Raw genomic sequence first — 26,075 nt, forward strand, 5'->3', positions numbered from 1 at the left:
TTATAATTTATGTTTAAGGCCTATATAAGTATATTGAAGGTTTATATAAGTGCATTTGTATGTTTAAGGCTTGTATAAGTAACACACATTGGTTTGTACTGAAAAAAACATTTAATAACATGGAGAGAATACATACAGTACTGTATACATACATTAGAGAGAGAGAGAGAGATTTACTAGAAACTGGCCAAAAGAGGCTATTTAATGACGATTGCAGTTTTCTTTTTTCATCATAAATGATGCGGTAGCACTGTATGGCATCATTCAATTGATTTGCAAACTTTGTGCAACGTTCAATATTTGGCTCCTGCTGCTCGATCTTTATGTTTATAAATGGTACTCACGGTCGAACGATTCCAAGTTGTATTCACGTGCAACGCTCACCACTTTCTCACGCACATCAAGCTTCGTTATTATTGCCACTCATTTCAAATGAAATGGCTTGCCTCTTCCTTGCACCTCCCTCAATAGAAGCCTTTCGCTTTTCACCAACCATATTGAATAATGGATGTACGAGATATTTAATGATAAAAATGAAAAAGGTTCTTTGCGCACTGGAGATACGTTCACACACTTCCGCACTGCAACGAACTGGGCAGAGGAAGGTAGATGCTGGGTGAGCTGAGCTCTCACAGCGCCAGGCGTCGGGATTAGCAGTGGAAAGAAGCACTACTCCGAAAAAGGCGCGCAATACAAACTTGAACTTACTAACATTTTTCGACATAAACCCTAGGAGGAGGTAAGTGATCCATTTTATTCTTTGTTGGCATCGGTGAGACAAACCTTTTCGCAGTCACCGGGAGTTGGATGCGCTCGGGAGGTGATGCGATGTATCCATCACGGCAAAATGCCAGCAAGTCTGAAACTATCACTTGGTCGGGCTCTTGCCTGAGAAAAGCGCACTTTGTAGAGAAGCACTTTCAATTTCGTCATACGCAGCTGGGTATGATGACAATTAGGCTTTTGTCTAGTCAATGATGATGACAAGCCTAAGTCTGATTTTATTTAGGCATTTTATGCAGACATGTTCGTATGTACCGTTGTTCGTAACTGGAATGTTTGTAAATAGGGGAGCGTCTGTATGTATGTATATATATATATATATATATTGAAGAATATGACATACTTTACTCCTTCATTTTATTGTAGCTGTTTCATTTTGATATAGTACCACAGTAGGATTAAAACTATTGTTCTCAACTCAATTACAATGAACAAAAGGTCTTTTGTCTGAGTTTCTGCTTCAAGGTGTGGTCGGTGATAAGTGGTCCAGATGAAACCAGGGACAAAGGGATCCCCGCGGAGAGGGCGATGGTCCAGATGAAACCAGAGACAAAGGAATTCCTGCGGAGAGGGCGACCAGGCCAGACGTGGATTCACGGGCAAGCAGATTTCAGGAGAGGACACCCCTCCAGAATCGTCGTGGGACAGTCCGCATATCATTAGAATCAGCAAATGAATATTCATTTTTGTATAACTATAACTGCAAACGCGGGTGCGGACCGTTGTCTTTCTCATCCTCCACTGTGCATTACGACGCTCAGCTGGTTTATTATTATTTGGGAGGGGGCCCGGAGCTCTGTAAGGATCAATATCTGGAATAAATCATCTGTGGAGTAACTCGCAAACCCTGGTCTGTTCCTTCGATGCTGAACACGCGCAGTTGTTAGACGGGATCAGACTGAGTTAAGGAATTGGGGATAGGTGCTAAAACTGTACGTCTAACAATTTGGTGACCCTGTCCGTGAGTCGAGGGGGGAGAGAGGCTGCGTAGACAAATAGGGGTCGGTTAATGGTTAATGCCGGAGTCAGGGACTCCGAGGAGTGATATTTATTAGGAAAAGGAAAAACGTTTGGAAACGTGACACGTCGCGGACGTGGGATTAAGGAAGGGGCACCCCGCCGAAGTCGCGGACTTCGAAGCACGTCGTGAACGTGATATTTATAAGAGTGGTCTGGATTTGAGACACTCGGCATCTTTCTATGGAGACTTCTCTGACAGGCGCCTGAAATTTAAAAGGTAAGCGGAATGCCTGTTACTTAACTGTCAAAATTCTGCTATTGGATTTTTAAATTATGGAGAAGTCATAGTAGAAACGTGTTCTAGGGATTTTTTAAGATTCCGAAAGGTTGTATGCAGAAGACCTGTTTCTTAGCCGTACGAAAATTGTGCAAACTAATTTTTTAGAGTAGAAGTCACAATAGAAATGTGATTCATATAACACGAGTGTTTGTTCAGGGACATTTCCGTGATTATATATCTGGAATCAGTGATTGAGGATTCCAGAACGGTCGTTTTGAGATTCGTATGAAAACAAGGGAATAAGGGGATTCCGGAAAAAGGTTGTATGCAGGAGACCTTTTACTTAATTGTAAGAAAAATTCTGCAACCTTATTTTTTAAGTCTTCAGCAGGGAAACGACTGGGTCCACAGATGTTTTTTTCTTAGGATTGCTCCTAATAAAAATTCCTAATTCTAAATTGGATATACTAAAATTCTAAATTGAACATACAGAAATTCTAAATTTATCCGGTGATTTGTGATGACTGAATTGGTAAAAATGCGAGGAGAGGTTGAAAATGTGTGTGTGTTAGATGGAATGTTGAGAGAGGGCTTGGGAGAGAATGGAGTGTGTGTGTGTGCATGTGTGTGGGGTTTTGAAAGGAATGGGGAGAAAGATGCTGAATGAGAATGGAATGGAATGAATTGATGAGTTTGTATGGAGATGTGGAAGCACAGGTTTTTAAAGACAAGCTAAAATTAAATGTGAGTTGGAGAAATAATTTTGTACGTTGAAAGGAAATTTACATTGTACAGGTCAAAAGCGTTTGTCCGTAGCGTTGAAAAAAAGGAGTGTGACGTCACAGCTAAGGCAGAACTTAAAAAAAAAAAAAGTGAAAGGAGGGAGTGAGTAGGTGGAGGCGTGGCCAAATACAGAGAGAGGAGGTATGTTCCCCTCCGCCCTCAGGGAGGAGGCGTGATATATGGTTCTTAGAGATATGGCACTAAATAAATTCCCCCCCTGTGGCGAGGGGAGGAAGTTCATGGCGGAGGAGGCTCCTGGCATTGATGAGTGGACAGAGTTGTGCGCTTGACGCGAGACGGGGTTATGGCGGCTATTGTCGAGGGTGTTCCGGAACCTTTGATCTCTACTGAGTTGAAACTCTAACTTTCCAAATTACCAGGAATGTGGTGGGGCCCGAGATGGTCAGTTACATGGTAGATACTTGTGGTCCGGGCATGGTTTCTCTGGTGGCCGGGGAAGAAGGTACTCGGGACAGGGCCAACAAGGCAACTGTTTTATATGTGGCGGTATTGGACACTGGAGATGTGATTGCCCCAGTCAACAACGGCAACCGCAACAACTGTTCCCATGGCAACCCCAAGCACAGCAGTATGGCCCACTACAGCAACAGCAGCCTACGCGCGGAGGAGGACGAGGCACTGGCAGACCATGGCGGCCCACAGCAGCCGGCCCAGTCACCTGGACAATATTACCAGGGCGGAGATGATTATTACGGTCCATGGGATCCTCCACACTCCAAATAGAGGTGCCCGAGAGGCTCCTGTGAATTTGACGGGAAGAGACTTGTTGATGTCTATTGGAGCTACCATTTTATGTGGACCGGATGGCCTCACAGTGACTTTACCAAATGGTGCAAAGATTCCATGTTCACAACCAATACGAACATGTGGACAGTGGTGGACAATCTATTAGGTCACGTCTTGAGCCTGAAACTCCGGCCACTGGGGGACTGTTGTCTGTATATCACCGGTGGAAATCATTCATTGACTGACTCCGGCCTTACCATCCACCCATGGATGATTTTCATTGTACGTTGTTTTATGACATAGAAGATGATTTAGTCTATCAAGACCGTTTTCAGAAGGTTCTTGGAACACCCTGGCAGTTGAAAGAATCGAAAAAGTGTGGTACAAAATGTCGGACACATTTCTTTGGCTCTGTCTCCTGGTCATGAGGCTCGCCAGCTCGGTCCAATGGTCACGACCAGCACCCCTTCACAGATGCCGACACCCCTCAAGCTAAGCACACCCTGTGCAAACAAAAGGAGGGGGGTTGCCCATACAGCTAACTGCTCCCTTCATACCAAAAACAAAGGGCAGGAAAGACTACCACAAGAGAGACAGAGAGAGTTGACAGTATTGGGATATATTAGTGACAAATTATGGGTCCTCTATTAAACACTGAAATTTATAATTAGGGAATGGTTAAGTGGAAGGTTAGTTTCTCTAAATTTTAATTGTGGTAAGAGTGAGCTACAAAAATGGCTCTTATATTAAATAAACACAAGCTTGGAGCAGAATAGCAATTCAACAAGTGCAATTTAGCTATTTTAGCAAAAAGAGAGTGATTTGCGATTTAGACTTAAGTATTAAGAATACTTTAGAATATTAATAATCTCAAACATGAAGATAACAATGCAGAAAGGCATTCATCCAAATTATTAATGATATCAAACATGAAGAAAGCAATGCAGATATGGCATGGATCCAAATTATTAGGTAAATTGTACCTGACAAGTTTAGATAAAATAATTAATTTAGGATAGCCATGATTTCCCTGTGATGGAATAAACAATACATGTTCAAGTGCACGGGACATGTATATTGTTTTGCTCATCAGCAGATGAAATATGCTTTAGCGTGAGTTATATTAATGACAATTAGAATATCACAGATTACAGCAAAAGGTGGTTAGCTGCCAAGGAGCCCCAGACTGGGGATGGCGCTCTCCACTAGTGAAAAATTGCAGAGAGAATTGCAGAGAAAATGAGTGTGAGCGTGAATGGTTGTTTGTTTGTCTTTTTGTGTTTTTGATTGGCCGACCACCGAGATATAATTAATCGGTTAGATATCAAGGTGGAAAAGGATTTAGAAAAAGCAGCAGTCCTCCAAATGTGAAATTTGAAGTGGAGAAACAAATCTGCTATGCGAAATTTAGGAGCACTGAAAAAACAAAGACAGTGCATGATATGAAATTCCAAAGTATTATAGTGATAATGGCATCCAAATTGTGTTAACAGAATAATTGACTGAATTGACAAAAGTTTCCATATTTCGTTATGAAATCATTGCGCCTATATAACGAGGTCAACCGAAAAAATATGGAAATCCAATTTAAAGGAATGTACCAAACGCCATTATTCACTACACGATTGGAGCTGGATGATGATGCTAATCTGGCTATCTGCATAAAAGAAAAAACTTTAAAAAATGCATTAAATTTGGGTTGGCAGAGGGAGATTGTGCTTCTCAACAGGAAACATGGAGAGCAACCCAGGATGAGAGTGTCCGTGCAAGTGTTCCTGACCAACCAGCAGACATGAGAATGGCCGATCCACCTTGTGCACTGTAGGAAGGTTCTCTCAGTTGAAACGTTTGAGGAGACAGGTAAGATAAACTTTTTTGCCGTGATCAGACGGAATGGAAAGCACTCCATTATTGATTGGAAAAATTATTGCTTGAGGAGCAATGCGATAAACCACAAGGAACTTTTTATATTGGTTTTATTGTCTCCATAAAAAAAGATGAAAGCGTTTCAATTGAGACCAAACCTTCTTGCAGATTTTTAAAGTAAACAATTAGAAAGAAAATGGATAGAAATGTAACTAGATTTTAATTTTATGCCTGACTATTGGAAATGTTGACTGGGAAAGTTTTACAGGAGATGACAGGCTCCAGGGACGGTGGAATGTTGCATTTGATGGAAGGACTGCTAGATTGGGGTATTTTGAGTTCCAAGCAGCCGAGTTTGCTATGCAACGCGATACACATTATTGAATAAATTGGGACTGGATTAGTATGCATTTTAAAAGTAATGAGTTTAATTGCTCTAAAGGACACATTTATGCTAAAATTATTCACCCTGACAAGCAAGGGGTGGTTACAGTTTAGTGGGTTCAATTCTTTTCAGAATTATAGATGTGTGCATTTGTTTGTGGATATTGATTGATGTGTGTGGCTATTGCAGAGAACAGGAAAGCTGTTTTCCTCAGGAGAAGGCAGCCTGGCTTGCTTTTTGTATTTTTCCTATTTTTAGTATGATTAGTTAATTTGTGTAATTACGGGAAAGAGAAATTGGCCAAATAATGTACGGCACCAAAAGGTCTTGGGTTCAAGCCCTCCCATTGGCTTTACTCTCTATTCGTCAAACCATCAACAAAACCACAAATTTTACCCCATATGAAGAGGTTCCATTACCCGATCTCTCGCATGCAGCATATTAGTCGACAACTTCATTCTCTTGTATCTAGTATATCCTCACAGGTACAGGAGGCGGCTGCAGTTGCACGTGATCACCCACAGGAGGAACCTACGGTCTCAACCCACATTCTTCTCAAGGTTCTATCCAGGAAGTGGTCGAAGCCCAGGTGGACAGGTGTCCTTTCAAAGTCTCTGCTCGTACATCAAAGGCGGTTCAACTTGAACATAAGGGACAGAAGTGGTTTCATTATTCCCAAATTGGAGCCGTTGATCCATGTAACCCATAACCACACACTCCACCACAGGATCCTCCAAAGGCGGCCATTGATTCTCCCGGGGACAAGTCACATACACCTAAACAGGACACATAGTTCCTGGACATAGTTCCTGTTCTGGACTGGGCTTATCCCAGTCCAAGTGAGGGAAGTGGTGTACAGGATGTTTTGTCTTATTGATTATTGTACAGGATGTTTTGGCTTATTGATTATTGTTTTAATTTTTCTCTTGTTATTTTTGAAGGAGTGCTCCACGTGTATGTCACACTCCTGTTTGGCGATCTCCAATCAGACGGATGTGGCTCCAATGACACCGCAATCTCCAACGAATGAGACACCACTAGCTTCCTAACCCTGTGTGCGTGGTCCTCGGAAACCGATCCATGCTGGCCAGTGGGGATGTGTAAAAAACCTAGTCTACTCAGGCGAAAATTGGCAAGGTGACTCCGTCAATCGTGTCCCCTAAATCGAGTAAGGTCCGCATAATCCATGGCGAACCATCAGTGGACGATTGGTTTAGAATGATTACAGGTATTACGGCAGGATCTAAAAATTGGCTGTTAATGGCAGAGCAAGCTGCCACCAAAACCCAAGATGATTGTCTCGTGTATGGGTGCTCGACCCGTACTGTTTCGGCCCCAGTCAAAAATGAATGTATTGTGGACATTCTAAAAAACACTAACCCGAAATGTAATTGTTCTAAGTACGATTCGATATTCCCACTTGCCCAAGAGGATAAAGAGAAACCCCTTTTTGATAGATCAGTAGCACAACAAAATTTTACCTGTCTCAAATTAAATGGGACTGGAAAATCATTGGGAAGCATTCCGTCTGATAAGTGTGTATTAAATGTCTTTTCCGGTACCACACCCCTTATCCCGAGCGGACATCTGGTTATGGTGTGGAAGCGATAAGTTGTATGACAGATTACCCACAAATGCTTCTGGTGTGTGCTCTTTGGTGTCTTTGTTGCTTCTAGTTTCTGTTTCCCCAGTGAATCTCACAGCTGGAGTACAATTACCTTCAAACCTGAAGGATATTTTGCATCGCAATAAGAGAGCATCACCCACCTGGATGGGTAACTCAGACCCCACCTATATTGACGCCATAGGCATCCCCCGTGGCGTTCCTAATGAGTATAAACTTGTTGATCAGGTCTCAGCAGGATTCGAAAGTCTTCTAATTTGGATAACCCCTAACAAAAATGTTGATCGCATTAATATTTTCATTACAATGTCCAGCGACTTGGCAATTACACTGTTGAGTCGTTTGAGGCGGTACATGAACAGTTAGCGGCAACATCTCTCATGGCTTTCCAAGATCGTATAGCAATAGACATGTTATTGGCCGAGAAGGGTGGGGGATGTGCTATTTTTGGTGATTAATGTTGTACTTTCATCCCTAATAACACGGCTCCAAATGGACGTCTCACCAAAGCCTTGGAAGGCCTCCGAACCCTGACTAATAAGATGGCAGACCATTCAGGTGTGGGCGACTCAATCTGGGACTGATGGATGGATCACTTCGGTACCTGGAAAGGTTTGATGGGAAATGTCTTTATATCTGTTGTTGTTTTCACGACTTTCCTTAGTCTTTGTGGATGTTGCCTCATCCCCATGGCTCGTACTCTGGTTGTTCGTATGATCGATAGGGCAGTGGGACCAGATCCGAAAGGTCAGTATGCTCAATTGCTCCAAACTGATCCCTCTGCAACCACCGCCGAGCAGGTGTTCATGGATACACTAATGTGATGCTTCTTTGTTTCTTTTCTTATACTAATGTAGTGCTTCTTAGTTTTGTTTCTTACTAACTTGTGTGTTGTTTGTCGGTATGGTCTCTTTTGGGAGACCAAGAGAGGGAATGAAGAATATGACATACTTTACTCCTTCATTTTATTGTAGCTGTTTCATTTTGATATAGTACCACAGTAGGATTATAACTATTGTTCTCAACTCAATTACAATGAACAAAAGGTCTTTTGTCTGAGTTTCTGCTTCAAGGTGTGGTCGGTGATAAGTGGTCGGTAATAAGTGGTCCAGATGAAACCAGGGACAAAGGGATCCCCGCGGAGAGGGCGATGGTCCAGATGAAACCAGAGACAAAGGAATTCCTACGGAGAGGGCGACCAGGCCAGACGTGGATTCACGGGCAAGCAGATTTCAGGAGAGGACACCCCTCCAGAATCGTCGTGGGACAGTCCGCATATCATTAGAATCAGCGAATGAATATTCATTTTTGTATAACTATAACTGTGCAAACGCGGGTGTGGACCGTTGTCTTTCTCATCCTCCACTGTGCATTACGACGCTCAGCTGGTTTATTATTATTTGGCAGGGGGCCCGGAGCTCTGTAAGGATCAATATCTGGAATAAATCATCTGTGGAGGAACTCGCAAACCCTGGTCTCTTCCTTCGATGCTGAACACGCACAGTTGTTAGACGGGATCAGACTGAGTTAAGGAATTAGGGATAGGTGCTAAAACTGTACGTCTAACAATATATATATATATATATATATATATATATATATATATATATAAGTATATGGGATCATTAAGAATCATTAAATCAATTCATTAAGACAGAAAAGCAGCAAAAACACAAAACGAACAAGAGCGGATGGAGCTACTACTACCGGCTGCCACTTGAGCGGCGCCATCTTGGTTGCAGTAGCAAAACTGGTACTACACACAGGAAGTGTTCCACAAGATGGGGAACTTCTGCAGACTGTGACCGAAGTTGAAAATATGCAGAGTCACTCTTCCAAGCTTATCCGCACAGTTCCTCAGTAGTCTGGAGCTGAAGAATCAACAGTAGCAGAGTAGAACCCCTGAACTCCGTTTCCGGCCTGGTAAGTGCCGACAGCTCTTCCATCTTATCCCATAATGGAATGGTTGGTCTGAACTTCAGACCAGGGGTCACCAAACTACGGCCCGCGGGCCGGATACGGCCCGCTGGCACATTTGGACCGGCCCTCTGAACAATACCAGAGACGCTATCGGATTTTTTTTTTTTTGGGATGCGGCCCGCTGGCACATTTGGACCGGCCCTCTGAACAATACCAGAGACGCTATCGGATTTTTTTTCCTATTTGGCCTTGAAGACTGGGACATTTTAATCTTGTGTTTGGTTCATTGCACCCCTGCTGAGCCCACAAATCATCCCAGTGAAGCGGGGCTTCGCATTGCTTCTTTGGTGACACGCGCGGGGAGAGTGTTTCCCTTTGATGCATGCGGGCACGTCCACCGTTGCATGCACGAGCAGTGTTACCGAGACATCTGGACGATCGCAGGTGAGGGCGGAGCCCTGGGACCATCGCGGACTATTCAAGCATATTAAAACTGCAACCTGTTTGAGAACGGAATAATGGCGAAAAAGTTAGGTGAGAGAAACATTGATTCAGAATGCAGGATATTTAACCTGGAGTGGACAAACGATTATTTTTTTGTTCAATGCAAAGAAAAGGCTGTTTGTCTCATTTGTCAAGTGACGGTGGCGGTATTCAAAGAATACAATCTTTGCCGACACTATGAATCCCGTCACAAAGACAAGTACGATAGATTGCAAGGCCAAATATGAGCAGACAATCTCTCAAAGCGAAAAAGTGGACTACTATCTCAGCAGAACCAGGCATCCGTTCGGGCCAGCTTTTGGGTTGCTAAATTGATAGCAAGCAGCGGTAAGCCTTTCACTGACGGAGAGTTTGTTAAGAAATGTATGGATACTGTCGCGGAGGAGGTGTGTCCCGAGAAGAAAGATGCATTTAATGCCGTAAGTCTGTCGGTGAGTACAATGACCAGACGCGTTGAAGAAATCGGGAGTAATGTATATGCCCAGCTGCAGCAGAAGACGAAATAATTTGACTTTTTTTCATTAGCACTGGATGAAAGCACGGACGTGCAAGACACAGCGCAACTGCTCATTTTTATTCGTGGAGTTAGCGCAAACTTTGAGATTTGCGAGGATCTGGCAGCCCTCCAAAGTCTCAAAGGGACTACAACGGGAGAGGATATTTTTGACAAAGTGTGCCAAACCATGGAGAAGTTGGACCTGGACTGGTCAAAGCTAGCTAGCATCACGACTGACGGGGCTCCTAGCATGGTGGCCGAAACTCGCGGTCTAATAATGGGACGCATGAACCGGGAGTTGGAAAAAAGGGGTCTCACCGCCCCGCTACGAGTCCACTGCCAAATTCACCACCAAGCACTGTGCTGCAAAATGCTGACGTGGGATTCTGTAATGACGGTTGTGGTGTCGTGCATAAACTTCAGAGCAAAGAGAGAAGATTGTACATGGCACAACAGAAAGTTAATGTTCCATGGCTTTTTCTGTTACAAACTGACACCGGCCCCCCATCAGAGAAGGGAAAAGTTATGTGGCCCTCACAAGAAAAAGTTTGGGGACCCCTGGTCTGAAGTGTCGCTTCTTCTCCCGGCACTTTTGTCCAGCTCCGAATTTCCGGCGGCATTCAGGTGTTGCTCCTTCTGCTGTGTATTGTTCACAACTAGTCTATATGGAATATAGTCATATTTTCCTCACCAAAAATCATTTTTAACTGTACACAATATCCATCCTCCTTTCTTTCTTCCTTCTTTTCTATCGCCATCAAAGCTAATGCTGAAAGTCAAGCCTGTCCTGTCATATTTCTGGCATAGTCCGTCTTGAAAATTGCTTTAAATCAACACAACAATATATTTGCTTTTGCTGCTAGCTCCAGATACAGTTTGGTAGCTCTGGCTAATGACTAGCCTCATAGTTGGTGAAAGCGATGACGTATCCCTCCGCCTGCGACAAGGCAATGACGTATCCCTACGCCCGCGACAATACATTGTGGTGTTACCAACTCGAAATCTGATTGGTTAAAGCAACACTCTTATCGACGCTTGTTTAAAGCGGCAGAGCCCGCAGAACTGATTGTGAAGGCTTTGAGGCAGAAGTATTGATGGACAAAATATAATACGTATATGATTCAGATATTTCTTAGGCCAGCAGAGAAGGCCTTGAAGGCCCTGACGGCCCGCCACTGACATATACATATTTTTTTTCCCTTATTCTGAAAAGATCTGGTGAAACAAGTGTTAACAAAAATATAGGCAAGACATTATAGAAGCTTCCATGACCAGTTCTCTTTATCGGCTCGAGAAAAGGCGAGATTCTCATTATTCTGACTCCATTTTTAAAGCCTTTATTGCCTCCACCCAAAGTGGGCAATAACTTGAACATTTGTTGAGGATGTCAAGACAAGCAAGGAATGATCAAATTAGTAAAAGCTTCACAACTGGCAGAACACAGCTAAATTGTTTATACAACAAACACCCAGAGTTACCTGCTGTTTTTCACACATTTTTGTGAAACCTCTGCCCAGACACTATCACTCGGCTATCACTTTGGTACACAAACCTTTACGTTATTTTTTTATACCAAATAATTCATAACAAGCACAAAGGAGCACTCGTGTGAATACATACGTGGCTTGAGTGATAATACAAACAAAATACATGATTCTCCATGATGATTTCGGGGATTTGTGATGTATAATAAACAACCACAAAAATAATCGTTACATTAGTAAGAATATTAATCGTTAGACTAATCGTGAAGATAGTCGAGAGATTAGTCGAGAAAAAAATCTTTTGAGATCTTTTAATAATATTTACTAATGTAAAGACAGAAGAAGCGGCCATCTTGCGTTGGGATCTTTGGTGGGATTGCCCTACGAAACTACGCACGCAACTCGTCGCATCTCATCTCATTTTCTGAACCGCTTTATCCTCATTAGGGTCGCCGGGGGGTGTTGGAGCCTATCCCAGCTGACTCCGGGCGAGAGGCGGCAGACACCCTAAATTGGTGGCCAGCCGATCGCAGGGCACAAAGAGACGGACAACCATGCACACTCACACCCACACTTAGGGGCAAATTAGAGTGTCCAATTAGCCTACCCTGCATGTTTTTGGAATGTGGGAGGAAACCGGAGTACCTGGAGGAAACCCACACAGGCCCGGGGAGAACTTGCAAACTCCATACAGATGGACATTTGAACCCAGGATCCCAGAGCTGTGAGGCCGACGCGCTAACCACTCGCCCACTGGTCCGCCCTCGCATTCTTTACATTTTTTTAAATTTACAAACGGCTTCATTTGTAACACACCACATTGAAGTGGTTGTGATTCAGGCTGGATATAGATATTCACATATTTAAAAAACAAATTCTAGTTGTATGTGTAAATTATGGAGGAAATTGATTTCGCAGGTTCACGCTCCTTTCGCAATAATGTTAGAGTAATGCTGCCGACAGAAAATGGCCGACAATTTAAAACGTTTGTCAACGTTGGCTCGCGTAGTACTTGAGACATTTAGCGGTATAAACATGATATCTATGACACGCACGGCCACAGTACGACCTCCAGTTCTGACGGGGGCAGTAATGTATTAGATTTTGTGCCTAATTGACTCGTTGACTGCTGCACGGGTAATTTTTTAAATTTTGGGCGTTGGGCGCGTCAAATAAGTTTCATTCGTGGAGTGAGATTTCTCAATGGCGCAAGAAAGATGTGCTGAAAGATCTCCTGGAAAGGAAAAAATAGTCATCCATCCAGATTTGGACTTGCCTGTAAAAAATGAAATTGTCGACGAAACTATCACCATTGCGAATTTTGAAGCGAAAAAGAACGTGCTCGATGCAACGCCAGGTAAATGTGAACCTTCGTTATTTTACTTCATAAGCGAGGGCTTTGTCGCTTGGTTTGGTATAACTTTTTGACGAAGACGAAAACACACTCACCTAATATATGTACTTGTGTGTGTATGTAGTGTGTGTGGTGTGTTTGTGGTGTGTGTTTGTGTGTGTGTGGATGTAGTGTGTGTGGTGTGTGTTTGTGTGTGTGTGGTGTGTGTGTTTATGTGGTGTGTGTATGTGGTGTGTGTGTGTGTAGTGGTGTGTGTGTGTGTATGTGGTGTGTGTGTATGTGGTGTGTGTATGTGGTGTGTGTGTATGTGTTGTGTGTGTATGTGTTGTGTGTGTATGTGGTGTGTGTATGTGGTGTGTGTGTATGTGGTGTGTGTGTGTGTGTATGTGGTGTGTGTGTATGTGGTGTGTGTGTATGTGGTGTGTGTGTATGTGGTGTGTGTGTGTATGTGGTGTGTGTGTGTGTGTATGTGGTGTATGTGGTGTGTGTGTGTATGTGGTGTGTGTGTGTATGTGGTGTGTGTGTGTATGTGGTGTGTGTGTGTATGTGGTGTGTGTGTGTGTATGTGGTGTGTGTGTGTGTGTGTATGTGGTGTGTGTGTGTGTGTATGTGGTGTGTGTGTGTGTATGTGGTGTGTGTGTGTGTATGTGGTGTGTGTGTGTATGTGGTGTGTGTGTGTATGTGGTGTGTGTGTGTGTATGTGGTGCGTGTATGTGGAGTGTGGTGTGTGTCCTGACTTAAACCCCATTGAGAACTTGTGGACAATGCTGAAGAAACAAGTCCATGTCAGAAAGCCATCAAATTTAACTGAACTGCACCAATTCTGTCAAGAGGAGTGGTCAAAGATTCAACCAGAAGCTTGCCAGAAGCTTGTGGATGGCTACCAAAAGCGCGTAATTGAAGTGAAAATGGCCAAGGGACATGTTACCAAATATTAGCGCTGCTGTATGTATGTTTTTGACCCAGCAGATTTGATCACTTTTTTTTCTGTTCACCCATAATAAAGTCATAAAAGAACCAAACTTCATGGATGTTTTTTGTGACAAAGAAGTATCTGTTCCAATCAGTCTATCAGAAAAATCAGAGTTGTAGAAATAACTGGAAACTCAAGATAGCCATGACATTGTTCTTCACAAGTGTATGTAAACTTTTGACCACAACTGTACATACATACACGCACGCGTGTGTGTGTATATGTATGTATATGTTTATATCTATCATATATATATATATATATATATATATATATATATATATATATATATATATATATATATATATAGATATATATATAGATATATATATATATATATATATATATATATATATATATATATATATATATATAAATAAATGAAAAAAATCTCTATCCAACCCTAACCCCCTCTCTCTCTCCATATGGATGGGGGGGGGGGGGACATTGACATTGCTGGACGAAATATATATTTGCAATTATAAATGCAGGTCTTTTCAATGACGAGGAGAAAGAACACAGAGTTGGAAGTGATGATGTTGATGACGACAACAACAACAGTGGCACAGACAACTTGAACGATCATAAGGGAGGAACCCAGCTCCAGAGACATGCACGCCTTAATGCAAGTTTACCGGACACATTTCAAACAAGCCATTTACTGTTCTATGAGAGGTTCAAAGCCTACCAGGACTACATACTAGGTAAGAACAATGGTATATACCATTGCATTAAAAATTGTTAGCTGACCATAAAATATTAAAAAAAAAATTTAAGCCACTTGTACTCACAACTATGGATGGGCACGATTACAGAAAGCCTTTGAGGACAGGCGCTCAAGACAGAAAAACGTGGAAATCACTCAATTTAAGATATATCATTGATTTCGAATCAGTCAACTTATTTTGTGTAGTTATTGTGAACAATAGGCCAATTATTATGCCTCAAATTTAAATACTAAAAGGAAATAATCTCTGATTTGTTTGCTGCTCTCCATCGAGCATTTATGTATAAAGGTCGACCGATATGGGATTTTTGATTGCCGATTGCCAATATTTAAGTCGATATTTTTTGCTTCAAAAACAGATTATGTTATGTAAGGCATTTAAAGAAAACGTACCTTCCTGGAAAAGGCCTTCACGATACTGACGGGAGTGCCTCTAATTGTAATGAATGCAGTTGCAAAATTTAGTACGGCCAAAATTATTAACAAAAAGCATGTTCCCAAGGGAGGCTGATTCTCAATTTGAAAAGCACTAGTTCTAAAATTTCAAGTCTCTTAAATTCTCCTCCAATAATATACAAATCAAACAGTAATTTGAAAAATGATATCAGTGAAAAGTTTTATTTCAAACATCTCCATGTCTAGTATCGCTGATAACCATATCACTAATCTTAACAGAATCAAGCGCACAACCACACATGAAATTAAAAACTAAACTGAAAAGTCGTTTTAGTACAAAGTGCTGGTTCAAATATCTAAGAAAAACAATTTCCACAGAATAAAAATAAGACTGCCAAATGTTGGGACAAAATAGTTTAAGATCACAATCTTTCATCTGCTTGTCAAAGTAGTGTGGTGCTGTAGCCTTTCTCCATGTTTTATTTATAATTTGTATTTTAGTTTGTTATGAATTCAGCATTGTCACTTCGATTCATTTGAAAGAATAAAAAAAAACTGTAAAAAGAGAAAGTCAACTATGGCTATATTGGCATGGACTTATTTTCTTTTCACTACTTGTAAAATTATACAGGGACAAAAAAATCTTATGGTGCTTAACACCTTCCTACATTGGCAAATTATATGTACAGTGGTACCTCAAGATACGAGCTTAATTCGTTCTGGGACTGATCTCGTATGTCGATTTACTCGTAACTCAAATGAACATTTCCCATAGAAATGAAATAAAAGCAAATTAATTTGTTCCAATCCTCTGAAAAAACACCAAAAACAGGATATTGGATTGGATATTTTTAAAATTTGTTCTAATTTGCCCTATTAACCAAGTAACAAATAACTAGTGGTTTAATAGTACTAAAATGTGTTTAATAGTACTAAAATTAGATGGATTTCGCAGAGGGCAGAGAGAGGGGGGACTTTTTTTACGGCAACGTGCTCGTAACATAACAAACAAATTTAAATGAACTTGGATTACGATGCAGACACACTCAAAAATAAGTTTAATCTAACCTTACACTAAACTTAATTCTAATTTTGTTTTAAGTTTTTATACCTTTCTTCCGGGTTGGCTCTATTTGCCCCGCCTCCACCCTGACTTTCAGATGCAACCTATCGAAGGTTGTTTGCTTGTCTTCCCTTCATAATATTCCGAAAAAGATCCACACAAATGTCCTCACAATAGGATAACGCACGACCACTTGCCAAGAGAAGTTGTATATACTCCTCTCGTATTAGCAATCGCTCCGCCATTCGCACTGACTAACGGGGGAAAAAAACACTGAAAAAATGCAACGCTCCTCCCAGTGCTCGTAGAGACATTACACGAGGGAATTAGGACCAGAAAGACAGTGCCCATGATGTTATTATGAGCAGCCTCTCGCGTCCGCTGTATGCTCGTATATCAAAATTTGTCTCGTATTCAAGATAAATATTTGCCCGAAATTTTACTCGTATCTCAAATTGCTCGTATGTCGGGGCACTCGTATGTCGAGGTACCACTGTATTTCCTCTCTTGAGAAAGCATTGTTAGTTTGCCCAACTGGTCTCCCTGGTTAATTCTCATGCATACCTTCATATGAGGAACACTGCTACTTATTTATTCATCCTTTTTTTAATGATTAGGTGACTGCAAGCCTTCAGAGGTCAAGTCCTTCACTGCTGACTACTTGAAAAATGTGGTACAGTCATTTGGTTGGCAAGCTCTCTGGTCTCCTGAGTTGTTTGATGTTCTGGTAGAGGTATGACAACATCATTCTCTAATTATTTTCAAGGGAAAAATATAATACATGGAGCAATTTTGAGTTAAAAAAAATAGAAATAACTGGTGGAGTTACCAAACAAATGGCTTGTTGAAGAAAATATAGTGTGTATTTGTTGGTTCCAACAGAGACAGTTGCCTGTCACTGAACACAGTTTTCTGTTCAAGATTATTGTGTTCAAGTTGTGTTCAAGAGTGACACAACTTCACTTTAAAGCAGTTTCCCAACCTTTATTTTTTTTTTTTTTTAAATCAAGCAGAGAACTATTTCTATTGTGAGTACAGTACTTGGTGTTTAGAACAGTATTATATTTAAATATTAAAACATTACATACATATAACTGTAGCATTTAATAAATACCGTATTTTCACACCTATAAAAGGCTGCGTCTGATAGGACGCAGTCTCAGTTGCGGGTATATTTTCAGTTTTTTGTTTTTCTGTTCGAAAGCTCGAGCAACAGTGCTGTCCGACACTTGAGCCCAGTCATCCACAATCCATTGTAACTCATGACATGCATCACTCCCAAACCTTTGATTCTCCTCGCTGTTAGATCGGCATCGACAATTAATTCCAAATCGTCACATAACTCGTGCGACGCTCCCTGCCCGAACTACTATGTTGGCCATCCAGCATTAATCACTCCCAAGCCGTTAGCAAAGCTGTTAAATCGTGTTCGATCCATGGCTTCAATCGACTTTCCATTCGTTCACACCCGCCGCATTCTGTTGTCATTCACGTCAGGCATTTCCACTGTATAGCTAAAATATGCTGTTTCTTTGAGTATTGAGTGTTTTTGAGGGTTAAAAGCGCTGCAAGCACACAGAAGTAAAATGCCTTGCCACTCCCCTGGGATGTTTTGAATGGATTTACCGTAATGCTTGGAATGCGCGGGGAGGATATTTTTAGGGTGAACGTCCGTTGGGTTGATCGCAATAAGTAGCGTGCCGGCATGAAATAAGACCAGTCACTCAAGCGGTCAGGGCCATACAAAAATTCAATTTAGTGCACAAACAAGGCGCACTGACCGATTGGGCGCATCGATCATCTTAGAGAACATTTTAGGCTTTTAAGTGCGCCCTATAGGTGTGAAAATATGGTACATTTCTTGATAAATGTATACTATTTTTTTCACCATGAGCCTCACTGTAGTAATGCTAATGCTCCAGTGTGTAAAATCAATGTTTTGTTTTTTTATGCCTGAATATGCAATCAATGGGGTAAGTTTAAACATGCATGCATGCTGAGAGCAGAAGTACAACTGATAAATCGCAGCCGTGAAAATAACTAACCCCATTTTTATTTACTGTGCGATAAATTATTTATTGCAAACCCGACAGGCTCATAAACAACCTATTTCATTGGCTATAATTATTCATTCCTTTTCTGCGAACAATTTGCATCCAAATCTTTATTACAATTTTGACTAGAACTTGTTGATTAAAATACCCTGCATTGGTGCACTTTCTATGGAGCTAATATTTTGTAATGTCAAAAGTTTTCTCTGCCTTATAATCAAATCAAAAGCCTTTATTCTCATCATACCCAGCTGCGTATAACGAAATTGGTGGTGCTACTCCACAAAGTGCATTTTCACAGTAAAAAACATAAATAAGTAATATAAAAATATAAAAAGTCACATCCTGGCAAGGTAAATTCTAATATATTGCACATTGTTATTGCACACCCCGAAGTTATTGCACAGAAGGGACTGTGTGTCGTGCTAATGCAAGTTCAGAGTCCTGATGGCTGTGGGAAAAAAACTGTCCTTAAGTCTATTTGTCCGTGCTTTGTGAGACCTGTAGCGTCTGCCAGAGGGCAGCAGCTGGAACAGGTTGTGACCAGGGTGTTATGGGTCCCTGACAATGTTCCTGGGTCTGCTGAGGTAGCGGGCTGGCAATGTCATTCAGTGAGGGCAGAGAGCAGCCGATGATCTTCTGGGCGGTGTTGATCACTCTGCATCGCTTTTAGCCTCCGGAGTGGGGTGTATGAGGGGGTGAGGGACAGGCAGAGATGGTCGGATCCAGCAAGGTGAAGGAGGGGTGTGGCTCTATAAGCATGTTTGATGTTAGAATAAACATGGTCTGGAGCAGTGGTCTCAAACCGGTCCTCAAAGGGCCGCAGTGGGTGCAGGTTTTCATTCCAACTCAACAGGAGGATACCTTTTGCAAGTGTAATCAGTTAATCATTTGATTGCAGCCAGGTGCTACTTATTTTAGAAGACACCTGATTGGTTAAAATGTCGGCACTGGATCGGCTGGAACAAAAACCAGGACCCACTGCGGCTCTCGGCGGAATCGGTTTGAGACACCTGGTCTAGAGTTTTATCTCCTCTGGTGTGACACTTCACGTACTGGATAAACTTAGGCAGAACAGTCTTTGAACATGCTTTGTTGAGGTCACTGGCGACAATAAAGACTCCATTGGGGTGGTCAAGCTGCTGTTTGTTTACAGTCGCTAGCAGGAGGCTAAGTGCCGTGCTAACGTTAGCATCCGGTGGGATGTAAACAGCCATTACAATGACTATCGTTAGCTCCCTAGGTAGATAGAAGGGCCTGCACCGAACTGCCAAGAGCTCTAAATCAGGGGAACAGTGAGTGTTAATGATCCTACTGTTGCAGCACCAGTCGTTGTATATGTACGCACAAAGGTCGATCCTGCCAGTGTGGCGTGCGGCTAGCCAACGAGACTGTGGCATCGGGGATTTGCGGGTGTAGCCACGTTTCCGTGATGAGAACAATGCTGCAGTTCCTGACAAAGCTGTTGGTAGCGAGCTGAAGTTCCAAATCGTCCATTTTGTGGGTGATGGATCTGGCGTTGGTCAAGAAGATACTCGGAAGCGGTGCTGTGTGTGGTTGTTTCCTTAGCTTAGCAGCTAGGCCCGCCTGGCATCCGCGCTTTTGCTTTCTTTACCTTTGCCGCCTCCGTCGTACTCTGAGTGGGCTGACTATCCAGGGAGATCCTGGTGGTCTCGAGATGTCCTCGGGGATATTGTAGGTTCGTTGGTAATCTGTTGTGATGGATATATCGCATCTCCTCCCAAGAGTGATTAAATCCTGGCGACTGTAGAAAATGTTTGCCTCGCAGATGTTCGTAAATAACGATAAGACTGAGAAAACAAAACACCAAACAGGAGAGCAAAGAGCCGCTGCACCCGTGCGCGCCGCCATCTTGGATCTTGAAAAAAATATATATATTGCCGTTCCATTTTGTTAGCAGTCCATTGCAGTTATAAAAAAAATGATTGGAAATTACCCAGACAGAGGTACCTACACATGCATTTGACATTTTGAATGTGTATATTTCACAGGCAAACTGTTAACATTCAAATATGTCTACCTCATTGAGCTACTTTTGCAACATCCTTTTTGCCTTTCATGATGCTGTGTTATTTAGTAAAAGATCGGATAATATATACTTCCCTATTCTAGGTATCTGATGTGGACTTCAGCGAACTGAAGGCATGTGTGGAGCTTGTGCTTCCTCTGCAGTGTGAGGTCAGGGGGTGTGCAATTAATGAGGAAGCCATCGCAGCGTTGTTGGAAGCAACTCAGCACAAGGTCCCCCTGATGGAACTCCAGATTGTGTATGATGAGTCAGGAGAACATGAGCAGAAGGCCTTGGGCATTGAACATCTTAGGTATGTTTTTTCATTGTGTTGAAATACATCAATACATGTGATACAAGGCTCAGAACCATAATAGTCTTTTCTTGTCTGTATCCGTTTTTGCTACTGCAACCAAGATGGCGCTGCTCAAGTGGCAGCCGGTAGCGGTAGCTCCGTCCGCTCTTGCTCGTTTTGTGTTTTTGCTGCTTATGTCTTTTTTGTTGTTGCATTTTGGTATTTAGTTTTTTACATAGGTCTACAATGTCTTCTGTGTCTTGTGTCTGTCTTGCTACTGCAACCAAGCCATTTCCTGAATACGGGAGGAAATAAAGTTCTAACTTAACCTAACCATAATTATCTTGCAATATAGTTGGACAACAATTATTGAGACGTGTGAGGAAATGAATCTACGATAGAACTATTAAATATCAAAATAAGCAATTTCTATATGGAAAAATAAACCATGACTAATGTGTTCCTCACACTAAGAATATTTCAGGGCAAATTTATCAAAATTAATGTTGCAACACTATTTTTGCTGCATTCTTAATAATAATAATAATCATATATAGGCTTTGTCATCATCATTGACTCGACAAAAGCCTAATTGTCATCATACCCAGCTGCGTATGACGAAATTGGTAGTGCTTCTCCAGAAGGTGCGCTTTCCCGGCAAAAGGCCCAAATAAGTGATAAAAGAAAAAACGGATTACTTACCTCCCACTGTCTCCTCACTTACCTTCAGACAGCCAGTAGGAGGCAGATCACCGCGCAACGTCCTTCATGTTACCTCACCCAATCAATCAATAAAAAGCCTTTATTGTCATTATACAACAGCTGCGTTTAACGAAATTAGAGGTGCTACTCCACAAAGTGTGTGTTTCCCAATAAAAATATAAGTAATTTATAAAGTCACGTCCGCGCAAGGTAATTCTAAAATATTACACAATCTAAGATATTGCACACTGTTATTGCACACCTCAAAATTATTACACAGAAGGGATTGTGTGTCGTGCAACCGCAAGTTCAGAGTCCTGATGGCTGTGGGAAAAAACTGTCCTTAAGCCTATTTGTCCATACTTTGTGAGACCTGTAGCGTCTGCCAGAGGGCAGCAGCTGGAACAGGTTGTGACCAGGGTGGTATGGGTCCCCGACAATGTTCCCGGCTCTGCTGAGGTAACGAGGACTGGCAATGTCTTCCAGTGAGGGCAGAGAGCAGCCGACGATCCTCTGGGCAGTGTTAATCCCGCTCTGCATGGCCTTTTTGTCTGCTGCCGTGCTTCCAGCATACCACACTGTAATGCAGAATGCCAGGATGCTCTCCACAGTGGCTCTATAGAAGGTCACCAGAAGCTTAGTGTCCAAGTTGTTCCTTCTGAGTACCCTGAGGAAATTGAGTCGTTTCTGGGCCTTCTTCACTACTGCCGTGGAGTATGTAGACCGGGAGAGCTTATCTGTGACGTGGACCCCCAGGAATTTAAAGGACTGGACCCTGTTTACACATACTCCATTTATGTCCAAAGTGGGGCCAGATCTGTGCTGTTTGCGAAAGTCCAGGACTTTTTCTTTAGTTTCCGTGGTGTTCAGTGTGAGATTGTTCACCGAGCACCACGAAGACAGTTTGTTGACCTCATCTCTGTAGGCCGACTCATCCCCTCCTGAGATGAGTCCGACCACAGTGGTGTCATCGGCAAATTTGATGATGGAGTTAGACTGGTGGGTTGGTGTACAGTCGTATGTGTACAGGGAGTACAGAAGAGGACTCAGTACACAGCCTTGAGGGGAGCCAGTGCTCAGTGTAATGGCGGAAGAGAAGTGGGGACCAAGTCTAAAAGTTTGTGGTCGGTTGGTTAAGAAGTTCTTTATCCAGCAGCAGATGGAAGAGGATAGTCCAAGCTGGGAGAGTTTGTCAGCCAGAATGTCCGGTATTAGTGTTAACGGCTGAGCTATAGTCAATGAAGAGCATCCTCACGTAATTGCTTGTCAACAAATTAGTGTTTCAACAGACATTTAGAATGGAAGATTATTATTAGTTCCTTAATTATACAATAACTTTCTTAAAAAAACCGTATATAGATTCTTGGCAAAAATTATCACGATTTAAAAAAAAATTATATATATATATATATAATTATGGCAAAAACATAATTTTTTCTTTCAAATTTGTAACTTCAAGATTCTGTGAATCTGTAAATAAATTACTTTCCTCGTTACAGTAATATCGTGGATAATGTAGAACAGCGATAATCGAAGTTCCGTGAAGTAGGATCACTCCTATTATTACTACACACCATACTAGAAATGGGGAGTGAACACGCTTCCCCTCTGGAATTGCACCCGTGTTGTGGCGCTCTTAATGCTGTGAATAAATAAAAATAAATTCTCGTGAGGTCATCCAGCATGGTGAAGAAGTCCAAGATGTAGCGGCTGGTCGTGCCGCCCAGCTTGTGGTGCTGCACATTGTTGCAACCGTTCTTCTCCACAAAGCGCTGCCGCTTTCGCTTGACCAGCGGCGTGCACAAGTTTGCGCCGCATGGACGGCCGCAATGGTAGCTCGCTACGCTCGCTCGACGACATCCAGCCGCCCCCGCAGTACAAAGTATGACAAATTTTACCTATGTTAGCAATGTTTGGGTGTTAGTTTTCTTACAAAATTGTAAACCAAAGTGAAAATATGACGGAAATAAAAATGCACAAAATAGCGGTGCTGCACTGGAAAAGGTGTGGCTATTTCGAATCTGCAGAGTGTAATGCTTAAAACTACCACAAGAGAGCACAAATTAACATTTTTCTGGTCAGGCATACTCCTCGATAATCCTTGCAAATGCTCAAAGTTTGAGTTTACACACTTCAAGAAGGTAAAGAAATTCAATCACTCGTCGATTAGGATCCAACAGCCGTTTCTGGCCACCGTAATGTCAACTCTCTACGATGCACTGTTTGGACAAACGTAGCGTGAGAATGTTAACATAAAACATCCACCCATCCATTAATCACGCTTGATCTATTCTATGCTTCCCGAAACACTTTTTTTCCCCTGTCATGACGGAAAGACTCAGCGAGACACGATGGTGCTGGACGTGCTCACTCAATGTAGTTCTAAGGTAGGACGCCTTTCCACGTCATTTTCGGAAGAATTTCCGCCAGCGAGTTTCCATGTGCACACACACACACACCGACACATCCATCCATAAATCACGCTTTAAAAGGATTATAGACTAAAGTAGGGTTTGGTGAATGCCCATATGAAACTGGTGGGGTTCAGTAGCTGTGTGTGTGTATGTATGTTAAGATTCTCTCGCTACGTTTGTCCAAACCGTGCAACATAGAGTTGATTTTTTGTATGGTGGCCAGAAACGACTGACGGATCCTAATAGACGATGATTGAATTTCTTCAATCTCAATCTTTTATTTGTTAAACACCCATTTTTCAAAAGAGATTTTTTTTAATAGCGCAAGAATTGTCTTTTGTTTCTAAACAAGCAGGTCCGACCGGTGAAGCCGGGCCCCCCTGCTTGTATTTAATAAATGCACTTCTTGATAATTGTGATGTTTTTTGTATGGCGCAAAAACATGTAGTATGGTAGTAATAATAGGTTTTTCGATTATCGCGGTCATGTCTAGTCTACATTATCGGCGATAGTCGAAGGATTACTGTACACAAGTACAATTATCAAGAAGTGTATTTTTTAAATATTACAGCTATAAGCATATGACTAATGTAATGATATCAAAATATAATGTATAAATAAATAAAAACATGTAAATAACTTACTTTATATTAAAAAACAGGTTATTGAGAGTTTTTGCCCAAGTCCTACTGCACAGTCCAGACCTAGAAGGTGGCAGCCCCTTTGCAGCAAGGTACAGCTTCGCTTTCAGGATGTAACAGTTTGTGAAAGCTTTCGTGTTGCTCATCCAGTAGACAGGCAGTAAGGCTTTATTCTTGTTTTTTAAAGCATGAGGACGGTCGAACTTGTGGATTAAGGTTGGCTTTACCATGAACACAGCAGCATTCCCACACATGATGATGAACTGCATGTTCAGTTCTTCTTTGAATGAGAATGTCCGTGAAGGCATCCTCTTCCTTCCTTGCCTCGATCTTCTTTAGCTGTTTTATCACCTGATCGACAGTAATGCAAAGACCGGTGGAAGAGGGGGAGGAGGAGGAGAATGAGGGGGGAGAGTTGCTTCTGGTCTGGGGGGTCAGGGGAGTGGGGGCAGGACTGAATCTGTTAAAGAACTGATTCAGTTCATTGCCCCACTCCCTATCTCCGGACTCCGGGTCTCTCTCACTGTTGCCTCCATGGCCCGAAATGGTCCTCAAGCTCCTCCAGACCTCATTGGTGTTGCCTCTCTGGAGTTGGTTCTCTAGCTTCCTCCTGTAGATGATCTTTCCCTTCCTTATCTCTCTATTCGGCTCCTTCTGGACCATTTTCAGACTCTCTTTCTCCCCAGACGTAAAAGCCCTGTTCTTCTTTTTCAGGAGGGCCCTTAGATCCCTGGTGACCCACGGCTTACTGTTGGAGAAACAACGGACCTTCTTGGAGGGTACAATGTTCTCAACACAGAAGTTAATATAATCTGTGATGCAGTGGGTCAAGCTGTCAATGTCTTTCCCATGTGAATTGCACAGCACCTCCCAGGGTACTCGGACGTCTGGTCGCCGGACGTCTGGTCGCCCGGACGTCTGGTCGCCGGACGTCTGGTCGCCCGGACGTCTGGTTGCCGGACGTCTGGTCGCCCGGACGTCTGGTCGCCCGGACGTCTGGTCGCCCGGACGTCTGGTCGCCCGGACGTCTGGTCGCCCGGACGTCTGGTCGCCCGGACGTCTGGTCGCCCGGACGTCTGGTCGCCCGGACGTCTGGTCGCCCGGACGTCTGGTCGCCCGGACGTCTGGTCGCCCGGACGTCTGGTCGCCCGGACGTCTGGTCGCCCGGACGTCTGGTCGCCCGGACGTCTGGTCGCCCGGACGTCTGGTCGCCCGGACGTCTGGTCGCCCGGACGTCTGGTCGCCCGGACGTCTGGTCGCCCGGACGTCTGGTCGCCCGGACGTCTGGTCGCCCGGACGTCCGGTCGCCCGGACGTCCGGTCGCCCGGACGTCCGGTCGCCCGGACGTCCGGTCGCCCGGACGTCCGGTCGCCCGGACGTCCGGTCGCCCGGACGTCCGGTCGCCCGGACGTCCGGTCGCCCGGACGTCTGGTCGCCCGGACGTCTGGTCGCCCGGACGTCTGGTCGCCCGGACGTCTGGTCGCCCGGACGTTTGGTCGCCCTGGCGTTTGGTGAGAGAGAGAAAGAGAGAGAGAGAGAGAGAGAGAGAGAGAGAGACTTTTTACACGGCAACCCGCTCGTAACATAACAAACAAATT

General features: G+C 43.0%; 1 protein-coding gene and 1 long non-coding RNA gene across 3 annotated transcripts in view; both read left to right on the top strand.

Annotated features, from left to right (window-relative positions):
• The window catches only part of LOC144089923 (uncharacterized), a 22,498-nt gene extending 13,601 nt beyond the window's left edge, over positions 1 to 8,897 (top strand). Inside the window, exon 2 of the long non-coding RNA XR_013305236.1 lies at positions 1,236 to 8,897. This is a non-coding gene — a long non-coding RNA (uncharacterized LOC144089923). The remainder of the gene's footprint in view (positions 1 to 1,235) is intronic.
• A 3,993-nt stretch (positions 8,898 to 12,890) lies between these two features.
• shcbp1 (SHC SH2-domain binding protein 1) overlaps positions 12,891 to 26,075 on the top strand; it is a 42,259-nt gene continuing 29,074 nt past the window's right edge. For both annotated transcript variants that reach the window (XM_077594843.1, XM_077594844.1), the window contains exons 1-4: positions 12,891 to 13,189; positions 14,651 to 14,863; positions 16,963 to 17,078; positions 20,530 to 20,738. In XM_077594843.1, the coding sequence (XP_077450969.1) occupies positions 13,036 to 13,189; positions 14,651 to 14,863; positions 16,963 to 17,078; positions 20,530 to 20,738 (692 nt within the window). In that variant the 5' untranslated portion in view covers positions 12,891 to 13,035. The remainder of the gene's footprint in view (positions 13,190 to 14,650; positions 14,864 to 16,962; positions 17,079 to 20,529; positions 20,739 to 26,075) is intronic.

Source organism: Stigmatopora argus, chromosome 2 (assembly GCF_051989625.1).
Source record: "Stigmatopora argus isolate UIUO_Sarg chromosome 2, RoL_Sarg_1.0, whole genome shotgun sequence".
Lineage (NCBI taxonomy): Eukaryota > Metazoa > Chordata > Actinopteri > Syngnathiformes > Syngnathidae > Stigmatopora > Stigmatopora argus.